This window comes from Asterias amurensis, chromosome 1 (genome assembly GCF_032118995.1).
Source record: "Asterias amurensis chromosome 1, ASM3211899v1".
NCBI lineage: Eukaryota > Metazoa > Echinodermata > Asteroidea > Forcipulatida > Asteriidae > Asterias > Asterias amurensis.
Window position 1 is genome coordinate 2,373,722 of NC_092648.1, and position 19,820 is coordinate 2,393,541.

Below are 19,820 nucleotides of genomic sequence, written 5' to 3' on the forward strand. Positions count from 1 at the left end.
AAAGTACCATACCACACCTTTAATACAAAAACCCTTTTCATTAAATTACATCTAAGAATAACCACTTTAATAATACAAGTTCCACCCCATTACATACTTTAATAAAAGGTACCATACCACATCTTTAACCCCTACTGTTAAATTCACCCAAGAATAACAATTTTAATATAAATAGTTCCACCCCATTAAATACATTAACTAAAAAGTATCATACCGTACCTTTAATACGAAAAACCCCTACCGTCAAATTACATCTAAGAACAACCACTTTAACAGAAATAGTTCCACCCCATTAAATACATTAACTTAAAAGTATCGAAAAACACCCATAATACACCACTTCAATGGATACCACCCACCTCCCCCGGATACCAACCATCTCATCCCAACGTACCCCCTAGTCCTCGCAAGCTTTATTATGCCCGTCTCGGCCCAACACAACACTCACCCTCAACCCAAGTCCTCATCTCAAACAGCCCACCCCATTACTCCTACCATCACCCAAACCCCCATCCCAAGCAGCCCATCCCACTCTCCTACCATCACCCCAAGTCCTCATCCTAAACAGTCCAGCCAATTACTCCTACACCATCACCCAAACCCCCATCCCAACCAGCCCATCCCACTCTCCTCATCCTAAACAGTCCAGCCAATTACTCCTACACCATCACCCAATTCCTCATCCCAAACAGTCAAGCCCATTACTCCTACACCATCACCCAAGCTCTCATCCTAAACTGTCCAGCCAATTACTCTTACACCATCACCCAAGCTCTCATCCCAAACAGTCAAGCCCATTACTCCTACACCATCACCCCAAGTCCTCATCCCGAACAGTCAAGCCCATCATCATTCCTACCATCACCCAAGACCTCATCCCAACCAACCGAGCCCACTGGCTAACCAGCAAACTCCCAGCCCCTTGCCCGGCAGTCTCAGAGCAGAGGCAACCCTTACCCTAGCCCACTGAGCAACCTCCTTGGCCCCTCAGCACTTAGAAATTTTACTCCTCCAGCCAAGCTCCAAGGCCCTTGGTAGGCCCTGGTCAACTCTCAGATCAGCTAGAAATCCAAGGGTTGAGCCAGGGAAAAATAAATTCTGAAATATTTTCTAAGTCAGCCATTTTTAACTTCATCACTCCAAAAACCGTTAGATTTTTATAACAGCTCAGTAGCACAGCAGTGAGAGAAAGTGCTTACAGAGCGGAAGGTCCCCGGTTCAAGCCCTGCACATTTTTGTCAGAATTATAAAAAAAGTCTTTTTTTAATGGTAAAAGGGTCCCCGGAGGGATTTGAACCCACCCTGCTCACAGCTCCAGGATTCCTGGGGCTGTGAGCTAGCCCACTGCGCTACGGCGGCTCTTGAAAAAATTTGCTCGGAACTAATATTTAAACCTTAGAATGGAAAGGTCAAATAAAAAAATAAATGAGATGAACCCATGACCTTTGACCTTAGCAAGAGTCAAAAGAAGAAAAATAGAATAAAGACGTGTCAGTTGGTGTATGTTAAATAAAGGTTTATTTATAGAACAAAAATAAAGGATACAAATAAAGACCATTAAGAATACATTACATATTAAGTAGTTTAACATTTAAAAAGATACAAAAATTACTAAGAATTACAACAAAATTGTTTCTCAAGTAAACACAAAGACTAAAAACAAGTAGTTTTACAATTTCAGCTAACAAATAAATACTAGAAAATACTTTACAGAGTAACGAACCTCATGCACCTGACTTCATTTGCGTAAAGCGCAATCAACTACAGGTCCAATCACTACACAGTGCGTATTGCCACCATTTTACCTCTAAAATCTATCAGTGCATTAGTTACATTATATAAACTAAATTTGCATAATACAAATTACTTGTCTTCCTTAAAAATTTAAGAGTAAAATGTAATTTATCCTATTGACAGTTCAAAAACTGTGTTCTCTTATCAAGTTGCCCCCCCCCCCTCAATTTACTACATCAGAGTTGAAAATAATACTAGTTAATTTAATCCATAATAAGAACTACACAGAGCTTGCACTGCAAGCGTTTTATACATACTTCAAAAATTCATGGCATAGTCTTCCTTAATAATTTTACAATAAAATTAATTTCCCCTATTAACAGTTCAAAAACTGTATTCTCTTATCAAGTTGCCCCCCCCCCCAATTTACTCCATCAGATTTAAAAAAAATATACTAGTTAACATAAGTCATAATAAGAACTACACAGAGCTTGCACTGCAAGCGTTTTATACATACTTCAAAAGTTCATGGCATAGCCTTCCTTAATAACTTTAAGTAAAATTAATTTCCCCTAATAACAGTTTAAAACTGCATTCCCCATCAAGTTGCCCCCCCCCCCCCCCAATTTACTCCATCAGAGTTTAAAAATCTACTAGTTAATAAATTTATAATAAGAACTACACAGAGCTCGCACTGCAAGCATTTTATACATACTTCAATGTGGTATAGTTAAATGATTTAAATTGGTTACTGCATAGAGGGTGCTCCGCTATCTCGCTGCCATTTTATTCGATCTTACTAACAGCACCCTCCTACACATGCCTCATTAACAAAACATTTCTTAAAAGTGGTTTTATAAAATGGAAGCTTACTTAAACTTAATAAACACATAGATTTAATGTTCACAGCATTTAATTACAACATTTCTTCTTTTCCTTATCACAGTTTATGTGTTACACGATACCCTTACAGAAAGAGAGGTTGCTTTGTTTTTCCCGGGTTAATAGATGCACCGACTGCGTTTAAAATGCACATTAATTTCCGATGTCCGCTATCCGCAGCGCACGTTAACAAAGAACACACAAATTTTTTTTTTACCGACGCGACACAAGGTTTTTAAGCTCCTCAAAGCCTATCTTACACTAAGGTGTAACTCTATCAGTTTCACATTCTAGTTAGTGAAGTAAATTAGCTCTTCTTAAGTATTTCATATTATTATAGCATTAATTTTTAAACAATTAAATGTGGTGCATAAATTGGAAAGCATAATGTACACAGACAGCTCAGTTAGATTGTTTTTAGTAACTAGATATCATACATGTATTTTCCTGTTTGTGATGATCAAAATTGTTGCAGATAATTTTATATATTTCATTTTCAAATTAAACTGTTTCATAAAAACTAAATTAAAATATTAATGTATGTAGGCCTGGCATCCCCCACTGATTATAAAGTTTATACGTGTGATAATTTAAATTAACTTGTATTTATTGTTTTTAGTGAAATAATTGTGTCCTTCCCCATTTTGTTAATGTAATTTTTAATTTGTCATAAAATTGTTTGCATAGGATATATATTTATATTTATTTTATTCAAATGACATTGATAAATATTAGTTCTAATTTAGTTGTGGAAAGTTAGTAAAAGAAACTATCCTTATTACATATTGTTATAGTAGTTATTATTAAACTATACAAGATATTTAACTTTAATATTTAATTAGATAATTTTAATAGTTAATTTCCAGATTAAACTGTTTCATTAAAACTATATCATAATATTCATTTACATGTAGGCCTGGCATCCCCCACTGACTGTTATATAAAGTTCATCCTATTATTATTTAATGTTTAAATAAATGACATTGATAAATGTTGGTTCTAAGTTAGTTGTGGAATGTTAGTAGAAGAAACTAGCCTTCATTACATATTGTTAAAGTAATTATAATTAAACTAAACACAATATTTAATTTATTTTCATGTGTTAGAGGTAAGATCTAATTAAATGTTAAAAAACAATCAAAATAAGTTGTTTTGTGAAAAATAAGTTTATGCTTGTATTTGTTAAATTTTGTAATATCTACATTTGTCTGTGAATTATGAAGAAAAACGATAACACATTCCAGTGCATTACCTATGATGAAATTAATTTCAATCATTACCTATGATGAAACAAATGTGATATTTCCGCAATATTCAACGCGCGACAACGTTACGTCCGTACGACTCGCGCTCAAACCATCAGCAGCAACCTCTTTCTTATACCAACAAATTTAACCCGTAAATACTTATTTGCCAACAGCACTCTCCTACACATTCTTATTAATAGAATATTTCTTAAAGGTAATATTTCATGTAGCCTAATCATACAATATAAAAGTGGTTTTACATTTATGAAGCTTACTTTAACTTTATAAACACACCGATTTAATATTCATGCATTTAATTACATAATTTCTTGTTTTTCCTTACGACATGTATTACATGATTTACATGATACCCTTATTACATGATACCCTTACAGAAGCGAGGCTGCTTTTTTTTGCCCAACATAATAAATGCACAGACTGCGTATAAAATGCACATTAACGTCCGATATCAGCGCGCACTCCTAAAAAACAAACGTTGCAAACTCGTCATAGCCAACCTTACACTTTAGTGTAACTCTTTCAGTGTCCGTTTATATTTATTGAAATTAATAAGTTCTTAATAATAATTTCATATTAAAGCATTAATGTTTGAATTTGATTGAATATTGTGCATAAATTAGCAAGAGAAATGTCTACATTCAGCTTGGTTAGACTGTTTTTAGTAACGACATACATGTATTTTCCTATTTGTGATGCTAAAACAATAGTGCAGATAATTTTATATATTTAATTTCCAAATTAAACAGTTTCATTTAAACTAAACCATAAAACTAATTCACATGTAGGCCTGGCATCCCCCCACTGATTATATATAAAGTTCATACCTGATATAATTTAATGTTATTTTGGTTAATGTAGTTTTTAAATTCAAATGACATTGATAAAGGTTAGTTCTAATTTAGTTGTGGAATGTTAGTGTAAGACAACTAGCCTTCATTACATATTAGGAATTATAATTAAACTATAAAAACCATTTAATTTATTATGAGATGTTAGTGGTATAAAGATCTAACTCAGTGTTAAAAAAAACCCAATCAAAGTAAGTTGTTTTACTTAAACAGACTTTGTTATTTACGAAGCCCAAATCATTAGTAGTTAGTTTCATGATTTATATTTTTATTTGATAAATTTTATATTATAATTTGTCTGTGAATTATGAAGAAAATACGATAACACGTTCCGGTGCAAGTAATTTATATAAACAAGACCTACATGCCGAAACAAATAAGATATTTCAGCAATATTTTCAACGCCGACGTTATGTTCGCACGACTCACGCTCAAACCTATCAGCAGCAACCTCGTTTCTATACCAACAAATTTAACCAGTGAATACTTTTTTGGGTCTAAAACAACCAGCTTAAGGTACTGTAAACACCCATGATAAAGTTTAACATCACAATTAAAAAAATAGTACCGGTAATGCATAGTTACATAAAGTACACCACAACAAGCATTTTGTTTCAGTTTGGCCTTACTTTGGGGGGGGGAATTTCTTCAAGATAATAAATTCATGGGTTATCTTTACCTCAGCCTAAGGGAGTTTGACCGTGAAGAAGCAGCACGCACCTCCGCACAAGGCAGAAGTGGCACACACCTCCGCATCAATGCAGAAGTGGCACGCACGCATGATAAGTGCAATCTCACAATGTCACCATTATAGGAGCTGACACTCCCATGATAAGAGACAGACTATAATGGGATACACTGCAAGACATCATACTTGGGTGACACGCCTTCAACGCGATGGATTCTCCCAAAGTTGCCGTATTATTTGTTGCTAAGATTAGGGTAAGGGTTGTTCTATTCTGTTATATATTTACCATTTCTATTTTGGGGGATTGCTTTGACATAGTTTTAATTGATGGGCTGTCTTGTCCTGAGCCTAAGGGAGTTTGACCGTGAAGAAGCAGCACGCACCTCCGCACAAGGCAGAAGCGGCACACACCTCTGCATAAATGCAGAGGCAGCACGCACCTTGGCATGATAAGTGCAATCTCACAATGTCACCATTATAGGAGCTGATACTCCCATGATAAGAGACAGACTATAATGGGATACACTGCAAGACATCATACTTGGGTGACACGCCTTCAACGCGATGGATTCTCCCAAAGTTGCTGTATTATTTGTTGCTAAGATTAGGGTAAGGGTTGTTTTATTCTGTTATATATTTAACATTTCTATTTTGGGGGATTTATTTGACATAGTTTTAATTGATGGATTATCTTTGCCTGAGCCCAAGGGAGTTTGACCGTGAAGAAGCAGCACACACCTCCGCACAAGGCAGAAGCGGCACACACCTCTGCATCAATGCAGAAGTGGCACGCACCTTTGCATGATAAGTGCAATCTCACAATGTCACCATTATAGGAGCTGACACTCCCATGATAGGAGACAGACTATAATGGGATACACTGCAAGACATCATACTGGGGTGACATGCCTTCAAAACGCTGTATAGTCTCCCACATTTGTTTCAAATCCTTGCTTGTGATGAACAACATATAATGCAGATATATTCCAGAACTAAACTTCTTTCACATAAAAGCTCATAATTATAAAACAATTTAAGTACAACATTATACATAAATACACCATCGCAAGTATTTTTTGTCATCAGATTTTGCTGATTGTCAACCTGGTAAGCTTTGTTCAATTAGCAGGGCTACCAACGTGCAGGTTCCAGGATACCAGCCCCACGCGCTTTCTGAGATCGTAAGAGCCAATTGCACCGCCCCTTAAGGGGACGGGTCCGGTCCACTGTCCCAACTTCGGCGCCAGGACAGCCTCCTTACTCTTACTAACGCGGTCCCTAGTTGAAAGGACTAGGGACTACTTCCGTTGGTCAACCATTTGTGATAACACCGGCACCATCCTGACAGATGAGGAGCCCAAATGCACCTTTAAGATCAACCACCCAGTGGCCCGAGCCGGAAGTAGGACCCCACATGCCACGTGCACGTGTCCAGGTCCCTTTAATCTAACCGCCGCACCACAAAGATCGCTAAATTTGCTTGCAAGCGCATTATGCAATTTCACAATTTATCGCAATTTCAAAGCGCAAACAAAATCGCATTTGTGCTTGCTTGCTTGCAATGGTGTACTCATTTACAAGATGTCAATTAAAATGATAATAACACATGAAGATACTTCTTAATAGCACTGGATACCTTTGGTAATTGTCAAAGACCAAATACACTCACTTGGTGTATCCCAACATATGCATAAAATAACAAATTTTGGCACAATTGGTCATTGAATTTGCAAGAGCATAATAAAAGAAAAACGCCCTTATTGCATTACTTTGTGTGCTTTCAGATGCATAATAAAAGGCTTCAGCTGAAGTCTTTTATTATCTGACTGAGAATTTACTTCATTCACAAAAACTACATTACTTCAGGAGCATTGTTTTATACTAACCATAGCTCTCAATGGTAAGTTAAACAGTAAATTTGTATGCTGAAAATTATTTTGAGTAATTACCAATAGTGTCCAGTGCCTTCACACCTCTACACAAAAGTAAGCATACCATTAAAAGAAAACATATTTAAAAGGGGAGAGGTTACCAGCACTTACACCCTTAGCCAAGATCCTCAGCATCTGGCCATAAAAAAACAACACAGAAATGATCCGCTAAAACAATAATTAAAAGCACAAGAAGTGCACCATTAACTCAAAAGCATATTAAAAAAGGGGAGAGGTTACCAGCACTTACACCCTTAGCCAAGATCCTCAGCATCTGGCCATAAATACAATGTAGAATTCATCAGCTTAAAACGAGTGCATCATTATTTCAAAAACAGCTGGGTTTTCAGACGACTGTTGAAGGAATTGACCGAAGTAGCTTGGTGAACAATAAGAGGAAAACTGTTCCATAAGGTTGGAGAAGCATTGACCCCCATATTGCGAAGTAGAGAATTGATCTGGGGAGCTTGCAGCAGACACTGTGATGATGAACGAAGACAACGAGGAGGTGTATACGAGGTTGTAAGTTCAGAGACTCTGTGGGGAGCTTGCAGAAGACACTTTGACGATGAGCGAAGACGAGGGGGTTTATACGAGTTTTTAAGTTCAGAGATACATGCAGGAGCGAGATCATGTTGAGACTTGTAAGTGAGCAACCATGGCTTGGACACAACAGGGTCCTTGATGGGCAGACAGTGGAGACAGCAAAGAATAGGGATGATATGCTCATTTCTTGGAGACTGTACCAAAAGCGGACAGCAGTGTTCTGAATACATTGCACCTTATTCAGTTAATAAAAACACATTTATAATACCTTACTGTTCGAGACAACAAACTAATTGTTACATCGATAATTGCTTGCAGCTTAGATGTCTTGAGGATAGCGATGTTTTAATATCACTTGCTCTCCTTTATACCACGTATCCTTGTTGATATCAGTAGTGGTGAATCCATTCTGCACTTCATTTCAGGAAACTATTCCTTTTATCTCCGTCTCTGAAAGGTCAAGTTTGAAGACCAGAAGTTAAAATCAGCCAGCAAATTTTAATGCATACTTTAAAACTACAAGTACAAACAGCTACAGATTTGTCTTGACAATCAGGTTTAAAATCTAGCTTGCCTAGGTGTTTTCCAAAATGTAGAAGGTAGTGATGGGACGAAGGATATCTCACTACCACCTGTGCCAAAAAAGCCGACCATAGTTTATCGCTCAAAAACAACATCGTCAATCCGTGACTAACCAGCAAAAGCCTGCCAAACAATAAGCTACAGTGAACCAACTTCAGCAACAAATGTCATAGGAGCTGACGGTCAAGAAAGTAAAGTAAAGCAAAATTGGCAACCAGTGGCATACCACCAAAGGTCTGTCACTCAAGTAAAGTAAAGCAAAATTGGCAACCAGTGGCATACCACCAAAGGTCTGTTGCTCAGGAAAGTAAAGTTGTGCAACATTGGCAACCAGTGTCATACCACCAAAGTTCTGTTGCTCAAGAAAGTAAAGTTGTGCAACATTGGCAACCAGTGGCATACCACCAAAGTTCTGTTGCTGAAGAAAGTAAAGTAAAGCAACAATGGCAACCAGTGGCATACAACCAAAGGTCTAATGCTCAAGAAAGTAAAGTAAAGCAACATTGGCAACCAGTGGCATACAACCAAAAGTTTGTTGCTCAAGAAAGTAAAGTAAAGCAACAATGGCAACCAGTGGCATACAACCAAAGGTCTGTTGCTCAAGAAAGTAAAGTAAAGCAACATTGGCAACCAGTGTCATACCACCAAAGGTCTGTCGCTCAAGAAAGTAAAGTAAAGCAACATTGGCAACCAGTTGCCTACAACCAAAGGCCCGCTGCTCAAAAAAGTAAAGTACAGTAAAGCAACATTGGCAACCAGTGGCATACAACCAAAGGTCTGTTGCTCAAGAAAGTAAAGCAACAATGGCAACCAGTGGCATTTAACCAAAGGTCTGTCGTTCAAGAAAGTAAAGTAAAGCAACATTGGCAACCATGGGCATTTAACCAAAGGTCTGTTGCTCATAACAGTACAGTAAAGCAACATTGGCAACCAGTGGCATTTAACCAAAGGTCTGTTACTAAACAAAGTAAAGTAAAGCAACATTGGCAACCAGTGGCATTTAACCAAAGGTCTGTTGCTAAAGAAAGTAAAGTAAAGTAAAGCAACATTGGCAACCAGTGGCATTTAACCAAAGGTCTGTTGCTTAAGAAAGTAAAGTTAAGCAACATTGGCAACCAGTGGCATACCACCAAAGGTCTGTCACTCAAGAAAGTAAAGTAGAGCAACATTGGCAACCAGTGGCATACCACCAAAGGTCTGTCACTCAAGAAAGTAAAGTAAAGCAACATTGGCAACCAGTGGCATACCACCAAAGGTCTGTCACTCAAGAAAGTAAAGTAAAGCAACATTTGCAACCAGTGGCATACCACCAAAGGTCTGTCACTCAAGAAAGTAAAGTAAAGCAACATTGGCAACCAGTGGCATACCACCAAAGGTCTGTCACTCAAGAAAGTAAAGTAAAGCAACATTGGCAACCAGTGGCATACCACCAAAGGTCTGTCACTCAAGAAAGTAAAGTAAAGCAACATTGGCAACCAGTGGCATTTAGCCAAAGGTCTGTTGCTCAAGAAAGTAAAGTAAAGCAACATTGGCAACCAGTGGCATTCAACCAAAGGTCTGTTGCTCAAGAAAGTAAAGTAAAGCAACTATGGCAACCAGTGGTATTTAACCAAAGGTCTGTTGCTCAAGAAAGTAAAGTAAAGCAACATTGGCAACCAGTGGCATTTAACCAAAGGTCTGTTGCTCAAGAAAGTAAAGTAAAGCAACTATGGCAACCAGTGGCATTTAACCAAAGGTCTGTTGCTAAAGAAAGTAAAGTACAGTAAAGCAACATTGGCAACCAGTGGCATTTAACCAAAGGTCTGTTGCTTAAGAAAGTAAAGTTAAGCAACATTGGCAACCAGTGGCATACCACCAAAGGTCTGTCACTCAAGAAAGTAAAGTAAAGCAACATTGGCAACCAGTGGCATACCACCAAAGGTCTGTCACTCAAGAAAGTAAAGTAAAGCAACATTGGCAACCAGTGGCATACCACCAAAGGTCTGTCACTCAAGAAAGTAAAGTAAAGCAACATTTGCAACCAGTGGCATACCACCAAAGGTCTGTCACTCAAGAAAGTAAAGTAAAGCAACATTGGCAACCAGTGGCATACCACCAAAGGTCTGTCACTCAAGAAAGTAAAGTAAAGCAACATTGGCAACCAGTGGCATTCAACCAAAGGTCTGTTGCTCAAGAAAGTAAAGTAAAGCAACTATGGCAACCAGTGGCATTTAACCAAAGGTCTGTTGCTCAAGAAAGTAAAGTAAAGCAACATTGGCAACCAGTGGCATTTAACCAAAGGTCTGTTGCTCAAGAAAGTAAAGTAAAGCAACTATGGCAACCAGTGGCATTTAACCAAAGGTCTGTTGCTAAAGAAAGTAAAGTACAGTAAAGCAACATTGGCAACCAGTGGCATTTAACCAAAGGTCTGTTGCTTAAGAAAGTAAAGTTAAGCAACATTGGCAACCAGTGGCATACCACCAAAGGTCTGTCACTCAAGAAAGTAAAGTAAAGCAACATTGGCAACCAGTGGCATACCACCAAAGGTCTGTCACTCAAGAAAGTAAAGTAAAGCAACACTGGCAACCAGTGGCATACCACCAAAGGTCTGTCACTCAAGAAAGTAAAGTAAAGCAACTATGGCAACCAGTGGCATTTAGCCAAAGGTCTGTTGCTCAAGAAAGTAAAGTAAAGCAACTATGGCAACCAGTGGCATTCAACCAAAGGTCTGTTGCTTAAGAAAGTAAAGTAAAGCAACTATGGCAACCAGTGGCATTTAACCAAAGGTCTGTTGCTCAAGAAAGTAAAGTTAAGCAACATTGGCAACCAGTGGCATTTAACCAAAGGTCTGTTGCTCAAAAAAGTAAAGTAAAGCAACATTGGCAACCAGTGGCATTTAACCAAAGGTCTGTTGCTCAAGAAAGTAAAGTAAAGCAACATTGGCAACCAGTGGCATTTAACCAAAGGTCTGTTGCTCAAGAAAATAAAGTAAAGCAACATTGGCAACCAGTGGCATTTAACCAAAGGTCTGTTGCTCAAGAAAGTAAAGTAGAGCAACATTGGCAACCAGTGGCATTTAACCAAAGGTCTGTTGCTCAAGAAAGTAAAGTAAAGCAACATTGGCAACCAGTGGCATTTAACCAAAGGTCTGTTGCTCAAGAAAATAAAGTAAAGGAACATTGGCAACCAGTGGCATTTAACCAAAGGTCTGTTGCTCAAGAAAATAAAGTAAAGCAACATTGGCAACCAGTGGCATACCACCAAGGTATGTTACTAAACAAAGTAAGGTAAAGCAACTATGGCAACCAGTGGCATTCAACCAATTAAGAACCGACATTAGCAACCAATGGAATAGGACAAGAGGTATGCCACTCAAGAAACGACAGTGAACTGACATAGGCAACCAGTGGCATGGCACCAAATGCTTGTCCCTTAGAAACGACAATGAACCGACATCAGCAACCAGTGACTAGCACCAGAGAAATGTTGCTCAAGAAACGAAAGTAAACCGACATCGGAAACCAATGGCATAGCACCAAAGGCCTGTCGCTCAAGAAACAACAATGAACCGACATCGGCAATCAGTGACTAGCACCAGACAAATGACGCTCAAGAAACGAAAGTAAACCGACATCAGAAACCGATGGCAAAGCACCAAAGGAATGTCGCTCAAAAAATGACAATGAACCGACATTGGCAACCAGTGACTAGCACCAGACAAATGTCGCTCAAGGAACGAAAGTAAACCGACATCGGAAACCAATTGCATAGCACCAAAGGCCTGTTGCTCAAGAAACGACAATGAACTAACATCGGCAATCAGTGACTAGCACCAGAGAAATGTCGCTCAAGAAACGAAAGTAAACCGACATCAGAAACCAATGGCAAAGCACCAAAGGTATGTCGCTCAAAAAATGACAATGAACCGACATCGGCAACCAGTGACTAGCACCAGACAAATGTCGCTCAAGAAACGAAAGTAAACCGACATCAGAAACCAATGGCAAAGCACCAAAGGTATGTCGCTCAAGAAACAACAATGAACCGACATCAGCAACAAGTGACTAGCACCAGAGAAATGTCGCTCAAGAAACGAAAGTAAACCGACATCGGAAACCAATGGCATAGCACCAAAGGCCTGTTGCTCAAGAAACAACAATGAACCGACATCAGCAACAAGTGACTAGCACCAGAGAAATGTCGTTCAAGAAACGAAAGTAAACCGACATTGGAAACCAATGGCATAGCACCAAAGGCCTGTTGCTCAAGAATCGACAATGAACCGACATCGGCAACCAGTAGGCACCAGAGAAATGTCGCTCAAGCAACGAAAGTAAACCGACATCGGAAACCAATGGCATAGCACCAAAAGCCTGTCGCTCAAGAAATGACAATGAACCGACATCGGCAACCAGTGACTAGCACCAGAGAAATGTCGCTCAAGGAAGGAAAGTAAACCGACATCGGAAACCAATGGCATAGCACCAAAGGCCTGTCGCTCAAGAATCGACAATGAACCGGCATCGGCAACCAGTGACTAGCACCAGAGAAATGTCGCTCAAGGAACGAAAGTAAACCGACATCGGAAACCAATGGCATAGCACCAAAGCCTGTCTCTCAAGAAACGACAGTGAACCGACATCGGCAACCAGTGACTAGCGCAAGAGCAAAGTCGCTCAAGGAGCAGAGTGAACCGACATTGGAAACCAATGGCATAGCACCAAAGGTCTGTTGCTCAAGAAAAAGTCAGTGAACCGACATCAGAAAGCAATGGCATATCACCAAAGGCCTGCCGTTAATAAAACAACAGTGAACCCATATTGGCAACCAGTGACTAGCATTCACTCAAGGAATGAAAGTGATTCTACATCGGAAACCAATGGCATAGCACCAAAGGCCTGTCACTCAAGAAACGACAATGAACCAACATCAGCAACCAGTGACTAGCACTAGAGAAATATCGCTCAAGGAACAAAAGTGAACCGACATTAGAAACCAATGGCAAAGCACCAAAGGTTTGTCGCTCAAGAAACGCACTGAACAGACATCGGCAACCGGTGACAAGCACCAGAGGTTTGTTGCTCAATGACAGTGAACCGACATCGGCAACCAATTGCATAGCACCAAAGGCATATCGCTCAAGAAATGACAGTTAAGCGACATTGGCAATCAGTGACTCAGCATCAGATAATTGTCGCTCAAGGACCAAAAGTGAAACGACATCATATCACCAAAGGCTTATCGCTCAAGAAATGACAGTGAACTGAAATCGGCAACCAGTGACTAGAGCACCAGAGGAATGGCACCCAAGAAACTAAACTGAACAACATCGGTAACCAATGGCATACCACCAGAGGCCTGTCGCTCAACAAATAACAGTTAACCAACATTGGTAATCAGTGACACTAATTAGCATCGGATAATTGTCGCTCAAGGAACAAAAGTGACTCGACATCATATCACCAAAGGTTTATCACTCAAGAAATGACAGTGAACCTACATCGGCAACCATTTGCATAGCACCAAAGGCATATCACTCAAGAAATGACAGTGAAGCGATATTGGCAATCAGTGACTCTAATTAGCATCAGATAATTGTCGCTCAAGGACCAAAAGTGAACCGACATCATATCACCAAAGGCTTATCGCAACCAGTGACTAGAGCACCAGAGGAATGGCACCCAAGAAACTAAATTGAACGACATCGGAAACCAATGGTACCACCTGTCCCTTAACAAACAGCAGTGAACCGACATTGGCAACTAGCACCAGAAGCCTGTCGCTCACGAAACGAAAGTGAACCGACATTGGCAACCAGTGACATGCCCCAAAAAGTCAGTTGCTCAAGAAACGACAGTGAACCGGCATCGAATAATTACTGGCAAACCACTAAATGCCTGTTGCCCAGAAATGACAGTTATTCGAAAATTGCAAACACAGGAAATACCTATTTGTACCTGGTTGGAGAGAAGCAATTAAGGCAAAGTGCCTCGTTCAAGGACACAATTGTTGCGACTAACCAGGATTTAGGATTGGAACCCATATTTCGTAAATTACAAAAATTGAGTCCACCGACGCAGGACGCTAGGCCCAGACATGTACAGTGCCTTTAAACAAGAATTATAACATGCATTCTGCATAATTATTACAGAGCTCCATTTGTAACTGCGGTTAATATTAGAAGTAATCTTGTTATGAACTCGCCTTTGACTGGAGAGTGTAGCTCCTTCATCATCGGCTGGTCTTGGTTGGAGATCTACTTGAAGTCAGAGAGAAGTCTTTGCAGGTGTTAAGCCTGACTGCAACACAAACCAACAAAAGACGCAGTTTGTAACAGTTGATGTTTAAGACTACCCATCATCAAAACAGTCAAGTGCAGACAAATTGCTTTCAACTCTGGATTTGAAAAAAAAAACGTGTAACAAAGTGAAGTGAGTGAAAAAAAACACGAAAAAAAAACACCTCAAATTAATTGTTAGCAACAATGGTTTAAAATAGTGTTGAAACCAAGACTTTTCCCTGAAGTCAATTCAAGTGGCAAGCAATTTTTCTCCAAGTCAAGTTAAGTCAAGTCACGAGTCAAATTTTTGCAAGTCAAGATAAGTCACACGCCAAATAATGTCCCAAAATAAGTCCACTCTCATTAAGTTGTGACAAACTCAAGTAAAATCAAACCTTTTCATCAACTACCTTTGTTTCGCCCTATGGGAACCACTTCCGATGTGTTATTCAACAATGAAAAATAATGCATGAGTTTAATAAAACAAGGGGGAAAAATAACTTTAAAATATACTCGACTATTAATGACCATGCAGAGACACAAGTAGTTTTTGTTTTATGTAGCGATGTATCGATCTTCACTGATTATAAGACCAAAGCTTTTGCAATTTTTGCATTTTTGTTTTTTAATTGCCATCAGTAAAGTTGTGAAAAACTAAAAACATCATCAACGAGTCAGCACACAAAAAATTGTGTGTGGGTGTGTGTGTGGAAAGTCAGGTGACAGTAGTCCGATTTCAGACCGTCCAATACATATGGAGATACACCTGCATATGGATGTAAAAACCAGACATGGACCAAAGTGTGGCCACAGTCGGTGGAATCAAACTCGTGATAACAAACAATATCGTGTGCGGAAGCAACTTGGTTTTTCATGAAAACATTTGGAGATAATTTGCAAACTTTATATTCAAGTCAATTCTAAACTCTCAAGTAATTTTGCGCAAGTCAAGTCAAGTCAAAAGTCATTTTTGTCCAAGTCAAGTCAAGTCAACAAAATTGGAGACTTGAGTCCAAGTCACTGACTCGAGTCAACAACAACTGGTTTCTAGGAACTCATGCATACATGTACATACCATTTGGATTGGTGCATTCCAAATATACAACAGTAAAACTTGGAAATGTCAATTGCCTGAAACAGTTCTCTTTGGGATTGCATGGTACTGTATGAACTGTTTTAATCATTGATCTATATCTCTCTTCCCAAATAAAAGTTATCTTGCAAATAGCATGCAACTTTAAAATAACAAAATCTATGAACTTGTCTTGATCATGATGTTCCAAATAAAGCTTACTATAAAAGCACTTTAAAATCAAACTGAAAAACACAGTCTGTCAACTGCGAAATGGCTGTAAGGCTACAGGGAAATGACGATAGTTTGTATTGATGCAAGAAAATGACTCACATTTGTTTTTGGTTTATTCCCAACACGGCTATGCACACTACTAGACTGCTCTGTTTAGGATCAGAAGTAAATATTAAAAGTATTATTGTAAGTTGTTCACCTTTGACTTGAGAATGCAGCTCCTCAATTGAAGGCTGGTCTTGTAGATCTACTTGCTGATGGGTAGATGTCTTTGAAGATGCTGAGCCTTTCTACAAATAAAAATAGAAAATAAAAATCTAACAATTTGCAGCAACAAAATAATGAAAATAAGCAAAAGTAATTTCATGTAGTCCAGCAAATGACATGCACAATGTAGATCACCAATGTTAAGGAGTTCGTCTTGATATTTTGGTTGCACATGAAGCTCACTCAGGCTATGTACCTTCCCAAAATCTTTCAAACCCCAAATCTTTCAAACCCAAACCAAACACTGATGTAAATGTATGTACAAACCAGGACAACTGAATAGGCATTCTGCAAAGAAAACTATAGTTGGAACAGGGTAAAGTTTTATAGCTCCTTAGCGTAAGCACAGAACCTGTCCAGCGCTTATGGAAGCAGGGAATTCTGTCCTTTCGGCAAGCGTATTTCATGGGTTAGCGGCGGAATTTGGCTTCTGCGTGTGCATACTCCATGTTACTAGGCATTCTATGCTTACAAGGCTCATGAATCATGTTTGTAAGTGCAGAATTCAGCGGTAAGCAGAGCCATAAAATTGGACCCTGGTCGTAACATGTGTTAATATTAACTGTTCACTGTTTGGAAACTCACGTTTTCTGGAGAGTGCAGCTCCTACGTCTTCTTCATCAAGTCGAGCGCCATGTAAAGTAGCTCGAGCCTGTCCAGTGTTTCTTGTCAAGATGTGTTGATCTAGCATGCCAGGAGCATTTAGTTCCTCAGCGCTGGCAAAGCCGGTGTCTCGTCTCAGGGTGTCTACCGTGTCTATGAATGTAAGACATCTTCTCCCACAAGAAGCCTTGCCTTGATGAGTGGGCTCCAAGAGGATGGTTGGGCAAGCAACAAGCTGAAAGGGGATGAACACACAGTGCCATGCAAACTTGAGTCGGTGTTTGCAGATCTCTTCTGTAGTCTTCCGCCAGCATACAGGTAGCAGTTTCTCTTGTGGTCCTGGCAGGAGATGTTTAGGGCCATATACGCAGCATCCTGGTGTAGCAACCGTCTAGAGACTCCAACGTCTTAGGTTGGTCTCGAACAGATCTGCTTATTGCTGGGTAGATATAATTGGAGATAATCAGCAAGACTGAAACACAAACAAGATCAAACGATTTGCAACATTTCGAGTTTCAAACTATGATTGAACATTTAAGCAGAGATTGGTTAAATTTTTGCTTTTATATTGACACTTTCATTCATAAACAATTGAAGGTGAAAAATTGAAGGCAGCAGCAAGCTTGCAGATTAATATGAATCCAGCAAATGAAATGCGCACCTTAAAATACCAACAGCTACATGTAGAAGTTTGTTTTGATATTATGGTTTAACATAAAGCAACCAAAGGGATCTTCCGACAATATTTCAAACTCCAATGAAAAACACAGCCCAGCCAACAGAAAACCCCTTAAGCAAAAACCCACAACTCTTCAATGCTGGCCACAGATATAATTAAACATCTTTGAATAATTTGGAAAACTTGCAAAAAAAATGAGTTGCATTTACTAACTTCTGGTTAACCCAACACAGCAACAAAATTCTTCACAGTTACTTGAGAGCTCTAATAGGATCAGAAGTAGGTAATAATTATTTAGGATTTGAGGCATTGCATGGTGAGGTATCAATATATATTTGTTTGTTTTTATTTGGTAACATGCGTGCATCTACTTTCCAGGGAGAGTTTGTTCTTAGAGAACTGTCTTTCTTTATTCTACTACCACGGAGTAGATTATCGGATGTTCAGGAGACTTCTCAGTTCTGAAAAGAACTGTCCTGCTTTTTAACTATTACCCGGGCGGATGGTATAGAAAATAGGCTGGGACTACTACTTTAGTTTACTCGATCATAATTAACTGTACTACCGTGGAGTCTGTTCTTAAATTGGACTCAACGTTCAGACTAGCTTGCTCTAGTCATCATCAGAAGACTGAAGAGGTAAGAAAGACGTGGGCCAATTTATAAATGCATTGTTGTGAGAAACTCAACTTTTACTTGAGAGAGCAGCTCCTGTATCAAAGGCTGGTCTTGTAGATCTACTTGCTGATGGGTAGATGTCTTTGGAGACGCTGAGCATTTCTGCAACAAAAGCGAATTAAAAAAAAACAATTTGCAGCCACAAAAATGTCAATTGCCTGAAACACTTCTCTTGGGGATTAGTGCTGTATGAACTGTATTAAACATTGCTCTATATCTCTTTTCCCAAATAAAAGTTATCCTGCAAAAAGCAGCAGAAAAAGCATAAAAGAAAAAATCATCCATGAACTTGTCTTGATATCTATGTTACAAATAAAGCTTACTATAAAAACATTTTTCAAAAATTTATAAAAGCCGACTAAAAAACACAACGCAGCCTGTCAACTGCAAAATGGCTATAAGGCTAAGGGGAAATGACTGATAGTTTGTATTGATGCAAGAAAATGACTCACATTTATTTTTGGTTAACCAAACACGGCAAACAACAATTCTGCACATTACTAAGGGGCTCTTTTAAACACCAGAAGTAAATATTAAAAGTTTTGTTGAGAGAAATTCACCTTCAACTTGAGAGTGCAGCTCCTCGATTGAATGCTGGTCTTGTAGATCTACTTGCTGATGGGAAGATGTCTTTGGAGATGCTGAGCCTTTCTGCAACAAAAAAAAAACAAATCAAACAATTTGATTTTCATGGCTCTTTACTGTAAGCACAGAATCGGCGCTTAAGGAAGCACAGAATTATGTGCTCACGGCAAGCGTATTTCACGGGTTAGCGGCGGATTTTGGCATCTGCACGTGCATACTCCATGTTACTAGGCATTCTATGCTTACAAGGCTCATGAATCATGATCGTAAGCGCGGAATTCAGCGGTAAGCAGAGCCATAAAATTGGACCCTGGTCGGAACATGTGTTAATATTAAGTTCACTGTTTGGGAATTCACCTTTTCTGGAGAGTGCAGTTCCTACATCCTCTTCATCAAGTCGAGCTATGCAAAGTAACTTGAGCCTGCCCAGTGTTTTTTGTCAAGATGTGTTGATATAGCATGCAGGAGCAACTAGTTCCTCAGCGCTGGCAAAGTCGGTGTCTCGTTTCAGGGTGTCTATGAATGCAAGACATCTCCCACAAGAAGCCTTGCCTTGAGTTGGCTCCAAGAGGATGGTTGGGCAAGCAACAAGCTCAGAGGGGATGAACACAGTGACCAACAAACTTGAGTCGGTGTTCGCAGATCTCTTCTGAAGTCTTCCGCCAGTCAGCAATCAGGTTGCAGCTTCTCACATGGTCCTGCCAGGAGATGTTTAGGACCATATGCAGCATCCTGGTGTAGCAACTGTCAAGAGACTCTGACATCTTAGGTTGGTCTTGGACATCTGGTTATTACTGGGTAGATATAATTGGAGATAATCAGCCAGACTGCAACACAAACATTTCGAGCTTCAAACTATGATTTCATATTAAAGCAGAGATAGGTTAAGTTTTTGCTTTTATATTGACACTTTCATCTATAAACAATTGAAAGGGAAATACTGAAAGCAGCAGCAGCAAGCTTGC

General features: G+C 39.2%; 1 protein-coding gene and 1 pseudogene across 1 annotated transcript; both read right to left on the bottom strand.

The window, feature by feature from the left end:
- Positions 1-7,674: 7,674 nt before the first annotated feature.
- On the bottom strand, positions 7,675-8,127 carry LOC139941043 (uncharacterized). Its single transcript, XM_071937460.1, has one exon. The coding sequence runs from the start codon at positions 8,125-8,127 to the stop codon at positions 7,675-7,677; it is 453 nt and encodes a 150-aa protein (XP_071793561.1).
- A 186-nt stretch (positions 8,128-8,313) lies between these two features.
- Positions 8,314-17,277, bottom strand: LOC139941072 (uncharacterized; annotated as a pseudogene).
- Positions 17,278-19,820: the final 2,543 nt, after the last annotated feature.

Excerpts from the sequence above, each read along its gene's own strand:
- LOC139941043 (XM_071937460.1), bottom strand. The coding sequence starts at position 8,127 with ATGTATTCAGAACACTGCTGTCCGCTTTTGGTACAGTCTCCAAGAAAT.